This window comes from Chenopodium quinoa, unplaced genomic scaffold (genome assembly GCF_001683475.1).
Source record: "Chenopodium quinoa cultivar QQ74 unplaced genomic scaffold, ASM168347v1, whole genome shotgun sequence".
NCBI classification, from domain to species: domain Eukaryota; kingdom Viridiplantae; phylum Streptophyta; class Magnoliopsida; order Caryophyllales; family Amaranthaceae; genus Chenopodium; species Chenopodium quinoa.
Genome location: NW_018745174.1, coordinates 317,740 through 336,149, shown reverse-complemented (window position 1 = coordinate 336,149; position 18,410 = coordinate 317,740). Strand labels below are relative to the sequence as shown.

The 18,410-nt window shown below is 33.9% G+C and overlaps 1 protein-coding gene across 1 annotated transcript; it reads right to left on the bottom strand.

Moving 5' to 3' along the window:
* Positions 1–3,155: 3,155 nt before the first annotated feature.
* On the bottom strand, positions 3,156–12,431 carry LOC110710658 (nuclear poly(A) polymerase 1-like). Its single transcript, XM_021888988.1, has 12 exons — positions 11,588–12,431; positions 11,410–11,487; positions 11,183–11,290; positions 9,775–9,837; positions 9,523–9,684; positions 8,691–8,804; positions 8,453–8,515; positions 7,916–8,245; positions 5,696–5,860; positions 4,721–5,602; positions 3,895–3,962; positions 3,156–3,810 (listed from the first exon to the last, which is right to left on the bottom strand). The coding sequence occupies exons 1-12, from the start codon at positions 11,702–11,704 to the stop codon at positions 3,765–3,767; spliced, it is 2,196 nt and encodes a 731-aa protein (XP_021744680.1). The 5' UTR covers positions 11,705–12,431; the 3' UTR covers positions 3,156–3,764.
* Between the last annotated feature and the right edge of the window lie 5,979 nt (positions 12,432–18,410).

Here is an 18,410-nt window from a genome sequence, read left to right as displayed (position 1 = left end):
TCAAATTAAATCAAATAAGCAAAACATAAGGTAAATTAAACAAGCACCGAGTCTTATTGACTTATTAAGCTCATCGTCATATCCCGTCATTCATTAAAATTTGATTTTGACTGTTTTTAAAGGCTAACTTACCAAAAGCTCTTTCAAATTGATTAGAGTTGTTAATTCGGGTAAACGGGTTGGGTTTGAGTCGGGTTAGTGTGAGTCGAGTCATCTCGGGTCGGGTCAATACGGGTTAATGTCATAACATATGCAGGTCGGGTTCGAGTTAGGTCATGCTTGTGTATGCAAGTCGGGTCATACATCTTATCGGGTTTGGGTCAGGTTTAGATCGAGTTAGTAAAAGGTCGGGTTACATTCGGGTCTGGTGAAAAATAGGTCGGGTTAAATTCGGGTCTTTACGAATATAAACGAGTTAGGGTCGTTCTTGGGTTCGAGTCGGGTTCGGTTCAAGTCAATTATTTACGGGTTATAATCAGGTCGGGTCATTCTCGGGTTCAAGTTGGGTTCTGTTCAAGTCAATAATTTGCGGGTCATAATCAAGTCAGGTCAATTCCAAGTCGGGTCATTCTCGGGTTGAGTCGAGTTCGGTTCAAGTCAATAATTTGCGGAAAACATGTTTCGTCCTTGAAATTCGTCGCTAAAAACATGTTGTGAAACTAACCTCTTAAAATTCAAAGTGAAATATTGAAGGAATAGAGTTAAGATTCAATTTCCGTTCCAATGCAAACATGAGATAACGACCTATACATATTGATTCAATAACAAGTCGGGTTGAATTTGAGTCCGGTTAATAACAAGTCGGGTTGATTTGAGTCGGGTTTGTAACAGGTCGGGTTGAAATTCGAGTCGGGTTTGTAGCAGGTCGGGTTAGGAACTAGTCGGGTTGAATTCGGGTCGGGTTAGGAACAAGTCGAGTTGAATTCGGGTTTTGACGGGTGAAAACGGGTTTGGGTCTATTTCGGTTCAGCTCGGGTTCGGTTCAGGTCAATAATTTACAGGTTACATTCGGGTCAGGTCGTCTCTAGGTCGATTAATGTTCGGGTTCGGATCTCACATACTTGGGTCAACTCGGGTCTAGGGTTGGTTTCAGGTCGGGTTCGGGTCACCATTTTTTTCGGGTTCAGACGGGTCGGTTTATAGGTCGGTATTTCGGGTCGGGTCAGCTTTTGACAGCTCTAAAATTGTTCTATAAATTATAGAATGGACAATGAAAAGAATCTTTACTTGATCCGAAATGTGCATATTTATCTAATTTATTTATAGATCATCAAAGACCCCGAAAATATCTTAAGATTTACACAAATTCTTATACGTGACCACTAACCAGTCATCATAGGGGTTATTTCATTAATGTAATAGAGGTTATTTGGTCAATGTTAAAGAGTTATTTCATCAATGTTATAGGGTTATTCGGCTAGTGTTATAGGAGTTATTCAGTCATTACTACAAGAATTACTTGGTCAGTGTTATAAGATTATTTTGTTCTTTTATAAGAAGCACGCGGTGTGACCATCCACACACGAGGCGCTTTGTAAAGTTTAACCTTATAAAAATTAAGTAAATTAAAAGATTTTAAACAAAGAAGATATATGGCGGGAGTAGATGATTTGTTTAACTCCACAAGGTCTTGATGATAATTACATGTAATCAAAGAAAGATAATCATGAATGTGGACTACATTGTCAGGATATACTATTTTCAACATACCAAGGTCAACTTTATAATTTTCATACATTTTTTTTATGGCTAATAATTTTCATACATAATTGCTAGAACATAAATTATCTTTATTTATTTTTCACTGGCTTAAATCTGTTGTTGATATTAAGTTTTAATGTGTGTAAAACCACTAATGAAGGGTATGTTCTCATTGACTGAACTCAGCTGAATTGAACTGAACTGAACTGAATTGAGTTGAACTGAGCTGAACTCAACTGAACTGAATATATTATAAGAGAAGAAAATTAGGAGCTGAACTGAACTGAGCTGAGCTGAACTGAACTGAACTGAATTTCAACGTAAGAGAACATACCCGAAGTACCTATTTTAAATAAATAAAACTTTCAAAAATCCTTGTGTCATTTGAGAAGTGATGCTCCATACAGAAATGATTTGATTTAAATAGTTGTTCCTATCAAAAAAAAAAAAAAAAAAAAAAAGTTGTACATTAAAACTGCTATTGGTGTTTGATTAATCATCTCTTAACACTGATATTTGTGGTTTTCATTTTTTTAAAAAAAATGTTGACGAATTTATTGTTAAAAGTTTTTTCCAATGCTCTATACGAGTATTTGACAATGAAATACAAATGGAGGTTTTTTTTTTTGACAAATGGAGGTATTTAGTTCTGGTAGGATAAGAGTTGGAAATAAGACTCCTAAAAGTCAGTCTTAAAACAATTGAGCTATTTAAAGGTCTATCTCTATAAAAGAAAGTCCAATTTACCAAGTCTAACATAATGTTCGAACTTCCAAACTTTCAACATAAACGCAAACTCTCTAGTCCTTTTAGTTGGTTCCTTTTGGTTTTTTTTTTCTTTTGTTTTCATTCTCTGTGTTTGTCTTGTTTAGGTTTTCTTGGTGTGTATTTTTGTTTTGTTATATCAAATCTTTGTAAAAAAAAAAAAAAAAAAACCCTTAGGTATGAAAGCAGAAGAAAATGGGCATTTCATATTTTCATTTAGGCTACAAAGTGTTGATTATAAAATAACACAAATTTTTATATGTGGCCGAGGTTACTGAACTTACTTGGTCAGAGGTTACTTAAGGGATTCGGCCAGGGATTTATCAGTCACAGGTTACTTAAAGGGATACTCGGTTAAGGGTACGATTACTCGAAGGGTTCAGCCAGAGGTTACTCGAGAAGTTACACAGTCAAAGATTACTCAAGAGTTACTTGGTTAGAAGTAACCCTAGTAACCCCGCCACACAATAATAATCCCCCTTCCTTTGTTTTTATCTTGATTTGTTTTTATTTATCACACTTATCAATACAAAAATTTAGATAATTTGATATAGTAGGATTTTCTTAATACAATTCAAAGAAAATTCCACATGGTGTTTTTTCTTTTGTATATCAGGTATACATGTTTAAATAGTGCAAATCAAAATAGATCAAGTAAAAAAGAAAAAGGAAGTACTCATCCAAGTACATCAAAGAAAATTTCAAAATGAGCCTATATAAAAATAAAACTGAGTACAGACATAACATGTATAGGTAATACTCTTCAGATATAAAAGGGTTGACAAAATTAACCTCCCAACATTTAATAATCTGCATCATATATTATTAACTTCCGAAATCAAACATCTACAAACATAAGTCATAACTTAAAATTTAATCGGTAAAATCGATTTTAGACTTCTTGTAGTATGTCTATAAAATGCCGCCTTCGGGGTTCCCTCAGATGTTCTTCAAGTCTCAAAATTGCCTCCAGTTGTTGAGCTTATACTACACATTTTCTCATTAGTTTCATGACAAGCAACGAAGATAGGCAAGAGTCGAGCAGATTAAAAAAGTGCCTCTTAAATCCTTATAAACTGATCTCGGTTGATGTTGATAGTGCATACTACTATGCACCTCCTATGGCTCTACTATCTCATGGATGACAAGGCACGGTTATTATATTTAAGATTTATTGACATTTTATACAAAGTAAACCCTTCATACAGATCGTATATTTCTGATAAAGGGATATTATGGCCACAGGAAAGCTTCCAAGATTTGAACCACCCGGACGCACTAACCTAAAGCTCGCTCCTTCATGAGCCATGACTTGTAGCTTTACCCAAGGACGTAAAGCTGAGCCTGCCCAAGAAAAAGCATTGGACTTTGGTGATTGAAATTAACTCCACAAAGAGAACATCAATAATAATATACTGCGAGAATTACCTAATAAACGGCTTTTTTTGTACAGGAGCGGTTATTTGAACAGGTCCTGGCATTGTAAGTTCAGCAGGCTGCACAAATAGAACAAGCAAAGATGATCAAACCACATGCAGTAAGCATCTAATTACCCAAAAAAAAAGCAGGTACAAACCCTCCAATCACCAGGTAAATAGCAATTACAGTGTATTCGACACATCCACAATAATATCAAAAGCAAGAGGGGAGAGAAGGATAAAAACATACGCTCTTAAACCGATGACACAAAAGATGTAAAATAGGGTAAAGAGTGGTTTTCATTCCAAAAATCTTCCAAGTTCAAAACTTTTCCATTTAAAAAAATGGAAAATGTACGCCCTTTATTCTTCCCTCCCCTTCTAACCCAACCATATTATTGCCCAGCTAAGGGGATATACCTATCAACTCCTTCCCCTGCCCTCCAAATCCCCTCAACCAAACATACAGCACAAGCTGGCAGAGATATTTTTATAATGATTTCGGAATTGAAGGGAAAAAAAAAAAAAAAAAAAAAAAAAAAAAAACCGTTCTCTGCCTAAAAATATAATAAGTACGACAATACTTTTTGGAGATCCCAGATTCTGGAGATAGCTAAATATCTCCATTGGGTAGATTAGCCACCTGCAACCTCTAAACTCTAATATACAACAACATAATACTCTTACTAGTGCTTGGATCCCACTATCTATCAAAATACGAAGTATATCGCTATTAATGTCATCATTTTCAGGGACTCGGGAACATTTACGACATTTTAATCATTGATAATTCAAGCGAAAGTAAAAGAGAGAGTGATCCAGGAATAGGAAAAGACCTCAAGCTCTTCCAAACTCCCATTAGCAAATGAACTGGAGTGAGCAGCAGTTGCACCAGATATTCCAATTTCCACTGCTTCCACAACAGACGAGGTCTCCTGTGACAACTTAGCAGCTTCTCCAGAATATTCAACTTGATGAGCATTTTCTACATCTGGCTCTAGCTCATCAAGCTCAGATAGATCTTGCTGAGCACCGTATGGACCTGACATCATCTTTTCAATAGCCACCTTCTCTGCCTCATTGGAGTTGGATGACGCAGCAGGAACTGATGCAGTACTGAGAGGCGGACTTTGTTGGACAGATCTATCAAGCTCACCATTATTTGCAGGATGTAACATTTCTGTATCTGTTCTCTCAGTATTCACCTCACTAGATCCATCCATTTCTAGATGATCCACTTTTACTAAAGAAGTTGCAGTGCTGATAGGACTACCTGCATGACCTCCTTCACTTATAGAAGGCAAAGAAGCTGAAAGTCTGGGCAATCCCACACCAGACACAGTATCATCATTCTCCTTTTTTCTCCTCTTCCCATCACCTAGCTTATCTAAACCAGACTTCATCTCAAGAGATCGCTTACTTTCTCTAGAAGATCTTGTAGGACGAATACCCCCAGGAAATACAAAAGCTGGTATATTTCTTCGCGTTACATAGCTAACCCGAATTTCCATTCCAGGTTTCCACATAGTATACATATTAACAGTTTGCTTAAATTCATCAACGGTCATCCTTATATCAAACTTTTCGCATTCACCAGCTGGAACCTCTTTTTTACGCTGCAAACCCATGAAATAAGAGCTATGAAAAGGTTTGGATTCATCTGTGAATTCACCTGGGTGAGGATGGCACTGAAGCATATTGTATGTGTGCCTCTCAATCTGGATTGGCATAAACAAATTTCAGAAATGGATTCCACAACGGATACATGAATAAAACTCCAATCATGTTATTGTAAATAGCTTCTATTTTACCTTTAGCGTAAGTGTACGAAGACGAGACTCAACCCAACCTTTCCATTTCTGATAATCATCAGCATTTTCAGCATTGATGTCTATCTGCAGATAGTGTCTATATGCCTCGAAGAAAGGATATGGCTTAAAAAGTGAGTCCCAGTCACCCTTGTTAGATTCCATAGCCTGAAAGTGCAGACAATCACCAATCAGAACTACAGAAGGAAGAATACAGAAAAGAACAAAACACACACACACACACACACACACACACACACACACATAAAGCCCAGCATGTCATCAGAATTGCATTGTAGCCACAACCCAATGGTACAACTTGGCAGACCAGGACAGCAGAGAGTTCCTCATGTTTGAAGACAACAGTCACTTACTATTGACAAACCTATAAGCAGCTTTTCTATAACTAAGTATCTCATAATACTCTGTATGTAACATTAAAATCACAACATAAGCTACAATATTGATTGATTGATAGAAACAGGAAGGTAATAAACTGAGCCTCCTATAAAAAGGCGAGACCAAACACAACCCTTCTCTCAATGAGTAGGGAAAGACAATTAGAAGCTAAGAGGAAAAGAAATGCAGAGTAGAGTAAGGATATATCACACAAGAGAAAAGAAATGACATAGGAGACACAAACGCGCTCAAGCTCCACACATTAGATTACAAGCATCAAAACAAAATTAAACAGGATCCAGTGTCATCTACATTCATGGCCAGATTGGCCCCACTAATATAGACCCTAGACAGCCCTTGGAGACAAAAAAAAAAATTAGATGTAATATTACTCATATTCATCTGCATCCACAAGAGATCCCCAAGGTATGACTCTAAACTAATGCCAATCCAATTAAGACAGACCTAAAAAGCAGTAAGACACTTCTTTTTTAAGATTTCCAGCTGACCCCTTAGGTTTTGTCAGGGGTGAAAGCTTCAACCGCTAGAGAGGTTTCTAGGTAACAATAGAGTACTAGAATACAGGAAACTAAACAGCTCAATAATTAAAGAAAGTACTCCAATATTTTTCCAAAACTTTCCAACAATACTGTCTGAAAGAAACAAGCCATGAGCTACTCAAAATCAGAAAATCCATTCCGCCATAATCGACTCAAGTCAAGCTAAAGTCGTGCGCTATCTACAACTTCAGTTCAAGTCCACACATGGCACATCAATAAGATACACATTGAATTAAATAAATAAATTAAATTAATTTTAAATAATACTTAAAAAAAAAAAAAAAAAAGAGTGGTTTGAAGGCTAAAAGTAGTGAAACCATACTGGAACTGATATACAATACATAAGCATATCCCAACAGCATAAAAATCAAAGTCTTAATCCCTCCCATAATAATGATTCCAGAGAGCATTTTCTTGGCAATCAAAATGATCAAATGGTAAATGGTAAGGAAAGCATAGCTGTAACTTTTTACATCATACTTGATAATCTTTTTAGATAAATTAATGTTAAATCTTCTATGTAGCCAAAGACGATATCATCTGACACCCCCACAAACTTAAATACGAAGTTCATCTTAAAATAAAATTTGAAGACACGCTTTAGATCTTGTGTTAAATACAGTCGATATTCTCAACAAACATAAGATGGCCAACATACAACTCACAGAAACCTCCGAGTATCAACCAGCTTTTTTTTGCAATTCCTAAGAAACTCCCACAAGTGTAAGAGCCTAAAATGTTAATGCATGACAACTTTGGGTCCAATAATTCCAGGAGCCAATGCCACCCAATACACAATTTCCCTCTTTAATCTTCATAGGTTTTCCAAATACAACGGCACAAGAGGCTTCTGAGAGAGACTTGTAAGAATTGATAGTGACAGTCAATATGGTGTGCAAAGTTATATGTCCAGCAGGCATGAGAGATAACCAGAAGTAAAAGGCAATGACAACATCCACACCCATGCTCTAGTATTAAAGATCTAGACTTCTACATAAACAGACAGTATAACTTGTAATAATAAAGATCTGAAATGGACCAAAATATGTAGGAAACATATAACATAGAGGCAGATCCTTCCAGTGGAGAGAAACACTACACACAACACTACCCTTCCCTCCTCTCTCTGAGTTCATTGCACAAGGGCAAGAGATATAAAATAGAGGAGGGGGGAGCAACAAAGATAAATGAGACATCATACTAGCGAGAGGGCTCCTCATACACATGGAGAAAACATGGCATCAACATATTCAAGAAAAAATACCTCGCAAATATCATATCCCCTCTGGAACTCTTCTGTCATAATCCGCAGAGTACTGGCCGAGACATTATAACTAGAATTCATGCATGGATATGCAGGAGTTATTATAGGCATCAAATGGTATCTATCCTTGGGATTCCTCCTTGGATCCCAAACTTGCAGACCAAGAGATCCCTCTTCAATATCACAGAGCATGACAGGATTGGGCCATCTCCATTGAGTATAAACCCTAAAGAAGCGAGAGACTAACATATTGGGCAATGCGTTGGGATACAACTGACAAATACGAGCGACTAGTAGTGCCCAATTAATACCGCCAAGAAACCCAGCCACCTAACCATGAAATGAAAGAAAGTATTAAGATCCAAATATTCCACACACACACACACACACACACACACACAAAAAAAAAAAAAAAAAGAGAGAGAGATGAAAAAAAAAATTATTAGAGCCTCTACCAAGACAGTTTCTTTATTTACATAAAAGGAGGAAATAACTCATTCTTTATTTACATAAAAGGAGGAAATAACTCATTCTTACATTTGAATAGACACCACGACGTTTTGCCCAAAATCGCATGCATCTAAGTGTGGTGCGGAAATTCTGCAACAGGCGGTAAAAATTCAGAAAATATACCTACTTTAAAGACCAAAAAATTGCACGGGTTACTCGACTTCAAACCATCAAAAGAGTATTTGGCTCCTTAAACCATCATGAACACCCACTTTTGTAAAGACAACTTAGATACTGTAAATCAGACTTTACCAGCAATACAGACCTGTATATTTGGCACCAAGCGCAAAATTTGATCTGTAACTCTACAACCATTAAGACTGCGAACAGTCTGCTCGTCAGCATTTTGCAAAATTGAATCTTGGGAAACATCCAAATCCTACATTATAAGATATAGAGCAAAATAGCACATAAGCAACATATGAGACACGCATATTCTTCAATATTAAAAAGGCAAGTTCCTGATTCTCTCCCCATCAGCACACAGCACTCACACGAAACATGATCAAGATTACTCAACCAGATAACTGCTAAAATCTTCCTCAAAATGACAGATAGAAGTTAAATATACGTTGGGGAGAGGTATTAGAAACTTTTTAAGGGTAAACTGTCCTTCACTACCTCCTGTGAGACCCTTGCAAAAACAATGGAGAACTTCAACTCCAGAAACTAATCTAACCTAAGAAGGAAGTGAAGCAAATGGGCATGAACTTTTTAAGGGAAAAATCATAGTTACACGAGATGTACAAAATTCATCAAAAAATTGGGGCCAATACATATATGATTACAGATAAAGACATACTAGCCAACCTAAGCACGTAAGCAATAAGACAAGCTAAGTAGCTAACATGCATTTTCCTAGTAGATACATCAATATAATATGTATCAGAATTTCGGTTTCTTTGTGCCTCAATAAGAACCAAGCGCATAGAGTGTAAAATGATCATGATAGATGTCACATTTTTATTCAACATGAACACAAAATAAAAAAAATTAAAAAAAAATTAAAAAAAAAAAAAAAAAAAACCAAAGTTCGTAACTATAGCATGCAAATGAAATAAGTCAGACAGCTGTATAAATGTGGGGATTATACTCACTTCAGGAACCACCCAAAGCGACAATTTTGCATAAAGAAGATCTATGGACACCCCATTGAACTTAAATCTCATCACCGGGACAAAAGCATCAGGCACAGGGTGCAACTCTGTAACCTCTGGCATCTCAGAAAGCATCCTGTGGAGTTCTCCAAAGAAATCTTCCTATATCCAGTAAAATATAACAAGTAAAGGGGGCACTGAAGTAGGAAAAAAATGGGAAAGGTATAGAAGCAGACAAAAGTTATATCTTACCTCTCGCGTAGCGTGTCTAGGGCCAACACATAGGGTATCTATATCAGCTCCAGGACTATGCACCTGGTTACAATGACCAAAAAAAAAAAAAGAAATTTCAGCAAAGTTGGCACTATTACAGTAAGTGCTTGGAAAAAAGAAAGGTAAAATGGTAAGTAATTTCCAAGAAACACAAGCTACTAAACACTAGTGTGAAAAAGATCATAAAGTATAGTTTCTTTGGACATTTCCAGATCACTATTTTCAGCTTCAGCCAACCTGGAGCAACGACAAGGTGGAATTGTTGGAATTTGGGAGGAAGAGATATAGAATATTACTCATAACAAGCAAAAATAAAAAATTTCTTTAAACATGTGTTTTCCTATTTCAAACATAATTTCAGTCTCTTTCCTAAGGTTATGAATCACCAAATATTCATCCACCCTAAAGAACCAGCCTAGTATTTCTTCTACAGCCAACATCTGTATACTCAGTACATGCTTAGAAAGAGCCCAAAAATACTACTTACATATCTCAAAACAATCACAAGCTAGAATTGCAAGCTTACAAGAAATACTTTCAAAAAAAGAAAATTACCCACAAAAAGCCACATTCACGCAATAAAGCTAGGTTTAGTTACTATTATTATCAAACCCTAGTCAATGATCTAGCCTTTTCCCTTCACTTCAAGCTTATACAGCTCAGATTGTGTCCCAATGTTATTAGTTTCAACATTGACAATTACTTCTTCCATCATACTTATTTTCCACTGGATGTCGATCAATACAACAAATTGGCCACATTATCATCTACCTCTCATGACGTTTAATTCTTAAATTACAAAAGGAGTATTGGTTTTTAGTGCAACTCGCATTGATTGGGACAAGCCATATCAAATTATCCACTTGTCATCCCACCAGAAACACAGACATGGGGCCATATGTGGATGGCAACTTGAGCGCTTTGCAATTAAACTTTTAAGACTCCAAAGAAGAAGCACACAGCACAACTCAATTGACTTAAGAGCTCAACCAACACCTAAAGCTTAAACTAAAGAATAAGAACATACAATGAATAAGCTAGGAGCTAGGTATAATACCCTTAAAACGCTTGCAATTCTAGTGATAAGTAGGCTTTTCCAGTACAAATTGATCATTGTTAAGGTCTCCTAATTCAGTTGGATGGCAAATCTATTATGGTGTACAACAGAGGCCAGGCATTATTTGATTTTTCCTAGGTGAAGGAATTGCTATATAATGGAGGGTCATCGTGCTTAGGGAAGGGCTAAACACAGGCCCGTACAAGATAATTAAATTCTCTAATGTAAGCAAAGATAAATTATTCAAAAGAGAAATTAAGAATCCTTATTAAGAATGAAGTGGGGGGAAGAACCAACAAAAGCAGCAGCAACATATAAAAGGTTCCATACCCCAAGTCGATACGACCCAAACGTGAAAATCTTTGCATTTGCTTCTTGCACCAATTGTTCATTCAAACCCTTGGCTCGGCTAACTGTTTTCACCCAGTGCTTCACAATCTATGCAAAAGCCAACAAAGAATAACCCAAAACATTATTCAATACCACGAGCTCAAATCAGCATAACAATTCAATAAAACAAGACAACCATATAATATACACACAAAAGGCGGCTTGACCTGGTCCAATCTTCCAAGCACTTCTTCCCTTCTCACTGCCTCCTCCTGCTGCTCATACAAACCCACATTTTCCAAGTACTGTAAAACCGAGATTCTCACTTCAGTATGGCCTCAAACAATTCACAATAGATGATCAACAAAAGCAACCAATTCTACGATAAGAAAACTGTAAATTAACCTTTTCAAGTTCGTGGGTCTTGTTCACATCATATTCCGTTGGTCCACCAAACGATATTGGCTCAGTTATGCCCAATCGTTGCCCATTATTTTGATTGTTCACGCCCAAATTAGCCATTAATTCAAGGTCAAAGGATAATACCCTTCGTCCTATTTTTCACTAACAAGTATCCTTTTCCTGTTCTTTGTTTTTTTTTTTTTTGGCTATAATTTTAATACCATCAACAAAATTGATTTCTTTTTCCACCAATTATTTCCAGAATTCTTTTTTGCTTTCCGTTTTTTTTCTTTTATTTTATTTCCCAAAAAAATAAACTTTTGCACATCAATTTAATCAACAACTCAGGAAATTAAAAAAATAAGGAAAAAAAACTACGAAATAACGAAGAACGAGAAATCTGTTAATGTGTAGTATAGGGATACAAGATACAATCAACCGAAAAAATCAAAGAAATAAAAACTACGACAAATTTGAAGCATGAATTGGGGGAAAATTAAACGATAATCTAATACAACAGAGAAACCCTAATTTCATCAAATTGACAAAATTAAACAACCAAAAATTAGGGGAAAATCGAAAGCTTATCACACAGATCAACGAGCGGATTATTAATCGACAAAATCTTCCGCTTCCTTGCTGCTTTGAACTTGGATTAGATTTCCGCCATAGCAACCCAGAAATTGAGAATTGTGCTCTCCTTGAATTTTGATAGGAGAGAAGAGAGAGAAAGAGTAGAGATATTTGTAGAAAGTTTGGGAGAGAAAAGGTGGCTAGTTTAACTGATGCTGCTCCCCTTTAGTGCAAATAAAATCCCTCCAATCGGCCAATCACATTATTCCGTCCGTCCTTAAATAATGTGTTCTCGACTTCTCGTGTTGTCTTTGGAATAGTTGTCACTTTAACGCTTATAAGTGTAGATTAGTAACTTTTACGCTTGTAATGCACATTTTTTTTAAGGATTTTTTTTTTTTTTTATTTTGAAGAAAATTATTTACAATGCATATAATTCATATATTTGCACTCAAAGAATCAATATTTCAATTTAATAAAATTCGATAATTCCTATTGTTGTTGATACACTAAACACTAATAAAGATCTACAACAATTAAATGGACTAAATCATGTGGGTATTATCCCTATTAGTTTATCTCTTTGCAATTATGTAAGTCGAATTTAAAAACTCTTACCACAAATTATCACTAATTTATTAGAAAATAGATTAGGTCTCGTGCCATGTACAGTAATTTCACTATTATTCTACATTATATTTGTAAATAAATAAAAAAAAAATTTATAAAAAAAAAATTGTAGACAACATATAACCATAATATATATTTTCTTTTTCTTATACAGGTATACAATGAAATGAAAAATGGATTATAATGAAAGAGTGAGTATTGTAAAAATAATATGATATCGTTTTTTCTTCTTAGGGTCTGTTCTGATTGACTGAACTCAGCTGAATTGAACTGAACTGAGCTGAACTAAACTGAACTGAATTGAAATAAATATTTTATAAGAGAAGGAAATTAGGAGCTGAATTGAACTGAACTGAGTTGAGCTGAACTGAACTGAATTTCAACGTAAGAGAACGGACCATTATTAACTACTGTAAATTTAATTAAGAATTTTAAAAGTGTATATTAAGCACTATGGGAATGAATAATAATTGCGGTTTATATTTTGATCATAGATTGAATGTTGTGTGTAAATCACTCCATGTATCTAGTCACAATTAATTGCATTGTATGTCTCCTGTGATCTTAATAGGTTTTTTCTAAAGTATTTTATGTAAATTAATATATTTTGACCAAAACATCTCATTTCATATATATGTCATTCATATTTACCGATATGATTAATTATAAATAAAATTTTATCAATAATTATTGATAAAAATATTCATAGTTTTCTTTACAAAAAATATTTCCACATTCTTATTTCAATAAATAATTTTATTTTTTCCCTTTCATAATATTAAAACAAATGAAATAATATGCATTATGTATAATACTTATACAAAGTAAAATATTATTATATAAAGTATATAATAATATTTTATACAATAAAAAAATATGTGAATATCCCCAGAGATATCTTCTTTATTGTGCTCAATGTACATAGGAATTACACTTTAATTATTAAATTAGGGTTTGGCCTTTCCATTTTCTCACCCCCTTGGGCGGACCCATGAAGGAACAAGGGGGACCATTGTCCCCCCACTTTCTGGGAAAAAAACAGAGGAAAAAAAATTTAGGAAAAAAAATAAAACTGGAAAAATAGTTATATAAAATTAAGTGTAAAAATAAACAAGAGGTTTGCCTTAGCTAAGTTGGTAGTGGGCTAGAAATAATATGTCAAGGGGCCCAATATGGTGACACGTGGGCATGATAGGCCCCACTAACGAATTTATGGACAGAATCCGTTAGTTGGCGGTGATTTGTGGTAAAAGTCAATTTTCATTTTTTTATGTGGGGATAAAATAAAACTTTTTTTATGGAGGTGGTAAAAGCAATTAAGTTATTTTTTTGGAGGTGGTAAAAATAAAAAAAAAATCCTTTATTTTAATAAAACCAATCGTCTACTCCCTAATTTCTATTTCCCAACCACGAGGCACGAACCACCACCCACGCGGCCACAAGTCACGGACTGCAGCGAGCATTTTCGGCAAATGTTTGCTAAGAAATTAACATCACAAGATAATATGGCATTTGAATCCCCCTTGTAACATCATTCCCTTGTTTTTTTTTTGGGGTGTTTTATTTCACCATACCACTCGACTACTCCCTTATTCCTATTTCCCAACCAAACCCAAATTATTACTTGTATTGTGTACCCATTTTTTTTTAAAAAAAAAATAGGTTAATGTTAGTTGAATTATCGAAATTGTCCCCCTATTGTTTAATTTCTAGGTCCGCCACTGCTCACCCCTAATTGGAGGAGATGAAGAAAAAGAAGGTGGAGGCGTATGTTGCTCATTCTTATTCCTCTTTTTTTTTTCTTTTTTTTTTTTTTTTGGAAATTTGTGATTTTCATATATCTTACTCCATTCCATTCACCCTTTTTTAAACTTTGATCGCACTAAAAAGACGACTGAGTAATTATGTAGGATATTCATGGAATTGCATCTTGTGTTTTGTGTTTATCTCTCTAACTAATTTGCATTGGAGTCAGTAGTGTAGTACATTTTGTCATATTGATTTGTATTTTTAAAAAAATATTAACTTTATAAACAAATATTGGTTAGCATAAACCTTTAGCTAAAAGATTAAAAGTTTTATTTTTGAGTTACTTATCATGTTTCAGTAGAGGTGATCATTGATGGGCGGGGCCGGGTTTAGGCCGAGCTATCCTTTAGAGGGTGGTCATTGGATGACCAATGACCTGGTCATGAAGAGAGAGAAAGAACTTTTTATATTAAAAAAATGGAAAAAAGAAAAAAATGGATTAGAAAAGTTGATGACCAGGTCTTTGTAATGACCAAGATAGAAGTCTGGTCATGAATATATTAATTGACAAGTGGCTACATATTATTGGAAGAAGGAAATGGGTATTTGTATGGTAAAAGTAGGAGAGAGAAAATCATGACCAAAGTAATTTTGGGCAACCGTTGAGAGTCTTTGGTCATGTGGCTTGGTCATCAATGAGTGAAAAGAGAAAGAAATTATATAATAATTCATAACTAAATATTTGTAGTCATCCATTGGATATACTCTTATTAGGTCTATGTTTCACCTAATATGGATTCTTCCCCAAACAATGTAATTTGTGAAGCTAAATGCTTAAAACTGTCCATTCTTGTCATGTTTTCCTTTGTGCTAAATGCTTAAAACTGTCCATTCTTATAGGTTTGACTATAATCGAATTAAAGGAAACTTTTATTCATATTTTGGTAGTGATGTGTAATTTAATTTCTTGTAATATAGGGCCTTTGGCTATTTTTGTGCCAACTCCATGCATCATGCCTTGCACCTAGCTACTTTCATAAATCCTACCCTATACCCACGGCTTATGGCTTATGGATTCGCACCGGACAGTGCTTTATAATTTATCCGTGACTGACTGTTTGAACTGCTTTGATTATCAGATCAACCACTCAGCCAGCTTGCTGGCAGCCCGGGGCATCTCAGTATACCACTAGTCCACTACCATCTTTCTGCTGAATTTATGTGTATGTTTGTTGTATAACAAGACTACGACGCTGCATTGGTTTCCTGCATTATTCTTGTGGATGATGCTCACGAAGGAACATTAGATTTGATCTACTCTGTTGAGTGCCTAAAAAAGTTACTTCCTCTAAAGCCTGACCTGAGCTTATTATAACCGTCGAAGAGGTATGAGTAGATTTATGGCCACTTCACTTTACTTGTTTAGTTGTCTGTTCATAATATATACTTGTAGAGTTGTAGTATTCAACTATGTCCTTTATGTTGCACACTAATTCTACAATGTGATTCTTTAAAAATGACACCACAATTTGATGATGTGGCAAAATATAATTGGCCTATATTTTGTATTTTTTATTTTCATTTTGAATTATTTTTAATGTCCACAATGTATTAAAATTGTATTTTCTTTGTATTATTTTTAATACATGCATTTTTTTTTAAAAAAAAATACATAATTATAAATTATGAAAATGTATTTTTATAATATAAATTAATTTTCAATTTTATAATTATAATTAGAATTCATCGTGATAAGAATTGTTCATCATCGTTCATCATCATCATCATCATTGTTCTATCATTATTGTTCATTATTGTTTGATTTTTGTTGGTCTGCGTTCATCATCATGGTTCAGCATTGCTCAATCGTCATCGTTCATCATTGTTCGATCATATCGTTCATCATTGTTCATGAACCATGTCATAGATTAGCCCCCTACTCCCAAATTCAATGTTAGTTGTATTTGCAAAGGACAAATTTCAGTTTAAATGGTTCAAAAATATGCTTTATGTAGACTCAAATTGTGCAATTTTGTCAAAGAACAAGGAGTATCAAGTTTGTAGAAGATGAAGTAGGTCGAATTTTTTTACCTTCCGCAACCCCTGTTTGATCTTATAAATGTAATTAAGTTTTCTCGAAGTTGTTTGTGGGTTAGGTAATGACTTAAACTATCTTTGGTCATTACATAAAAGCTAATAACAAAAAAAAAAAAAAAAAAAAAAAAAAAACGTGAACAAAAGCTAATTAAAAAAAAGCAAATTTTTAAATTTTTTTGGTAAACTCTTATATGTGAAGTTTTTTTTATATATTTTTTAAAAAATATTCTCTTAAATGTCATTAACGATTTGAGAGAGAATATTTCTCTATAAATTGCTAAATAATGGGCAAATCATATAACAAAGCTATATTTGTATAACTTTGTAAACAAAAATATAAATATATGATATATATAAAAATGGCAAAAAAATGTGTTTCTTAACAATGATAAAAAGGATGGGTCCTAAAATTATGGATGTAGATGTATATACGGTCATACAACATGTAATTTAAGAAAGTTATCATTATCTAATATATAGCTAATAACACAAAACAAAAAAAAACAAACAAAAAAAAAAAGGTGAATGAAAGCTAATTAGGAATATCTCAATATTATAGCCACTAATTTATATGCCTAAGATTTCAAAAATATTTTTTCCAAAATATAATAAGATAATTATCCCATAAGTATATTTTGCTAAAATGATATGATAATGATTCAAAAAAAATATTTTTTCCAAAATATAATAAGATTATGATCACAAAAACATTTTTTGCTAAAATTATATGATAAAAATTCCATAAATTATTTTTTTGTAATACGATTAGCGTACAAGTAGATTCCAACTACAAAAGTAAAACTAAAATTTTAAGGTAATGGCCTAACTCAATATAGGTGATTACCTAACCACAAAAAGATTACAAAAATCGAAAAACAAGATTCTAGATCAAACAATGCGAAAAAAAAACTCGTACTCTAATCAACGAGCAAACCCTCGTTTTCCATTCATTGTTTAAAAAAATGAAAGATATGCATTTTACATCATCATCATAATAACATTCCTAATGCTTTTTTCATCCTCAAAACTATCAAACAATGTGATTTTTACATTAATCAAAATTATCAATCGAACCCTAAAACAAAATTTGTAAACGAATTTGGACGGAATTTTGGTCAGAATTTTGATCTTCGTTGTGAATAGATTGTACAAGATTATGGGAGTGGTTAATTACTATCATAAATGAAGATTGATGATGAACAATGATGAATTTTTTAATTTCTAGATTTTAATTATAATTCAATTTTGGAAAATGATTTTAAGAAGATGAAAAAAAATAGATTTTAAAAAGCTATAATTACATATTCTTTACAAAAAATACATGTATTTACAATAATACATACATATATAGTAAATCTAGGCTTTTAAAAATAAATCAAAAATGGATCAATTATAACATAACACATCATCATGTTATGGTGTCATTTTTCAAAAAATGACACCGTAGAAACATCCTTATGTTGCATTGCTTCCTGAATTGAGCTCTTCTCTGTTTCAACTGGTTGCCATTTACTTTTCTTTCTAGTTCTACTCATCTGCTTCATTCATTTATCAGATTTGTATGGCGATAGTACAGAGCTCTCTGAAATGGTTGAGAATCTTACCCAAAGAGTAAAGTTTTTACAAAGTATACTTTAATTCCTCCTTGAATAGTGCAAAAGGATTTTGCATTATCATGGGTCTCAAAAAAAAAAAAAAAAAAAAAACATCATGCTCTGGTAGTCTTGTGGAATGTAAGCTAAAACAAAGGATAGTGTCAACATATGACTTGTTTACT

Coding starts and splice junctions, on each gene's coding strand:
- LOC110710658 (XM_021888988.1), bottom strand. CDS start 11,704: ATGGCTAATTTGGGCGTGAACAATCAAAATAATGGGCAACGATTGGGC. Junction 9,838..11,182: donor TTGGGTCGTATCGACTTGGG/GTATGGAACCTT, acceptor CATTGTAACCAG/GTGCATAGTCCTGGAGCTGA. Junction 3,963..4,720: donor GGAGTTTGGAAGAGCTTGAG/GTCTTTTCCTAT, acceptor CTATTTGTGCAG/CCTGCTGAACTTACAATGCC.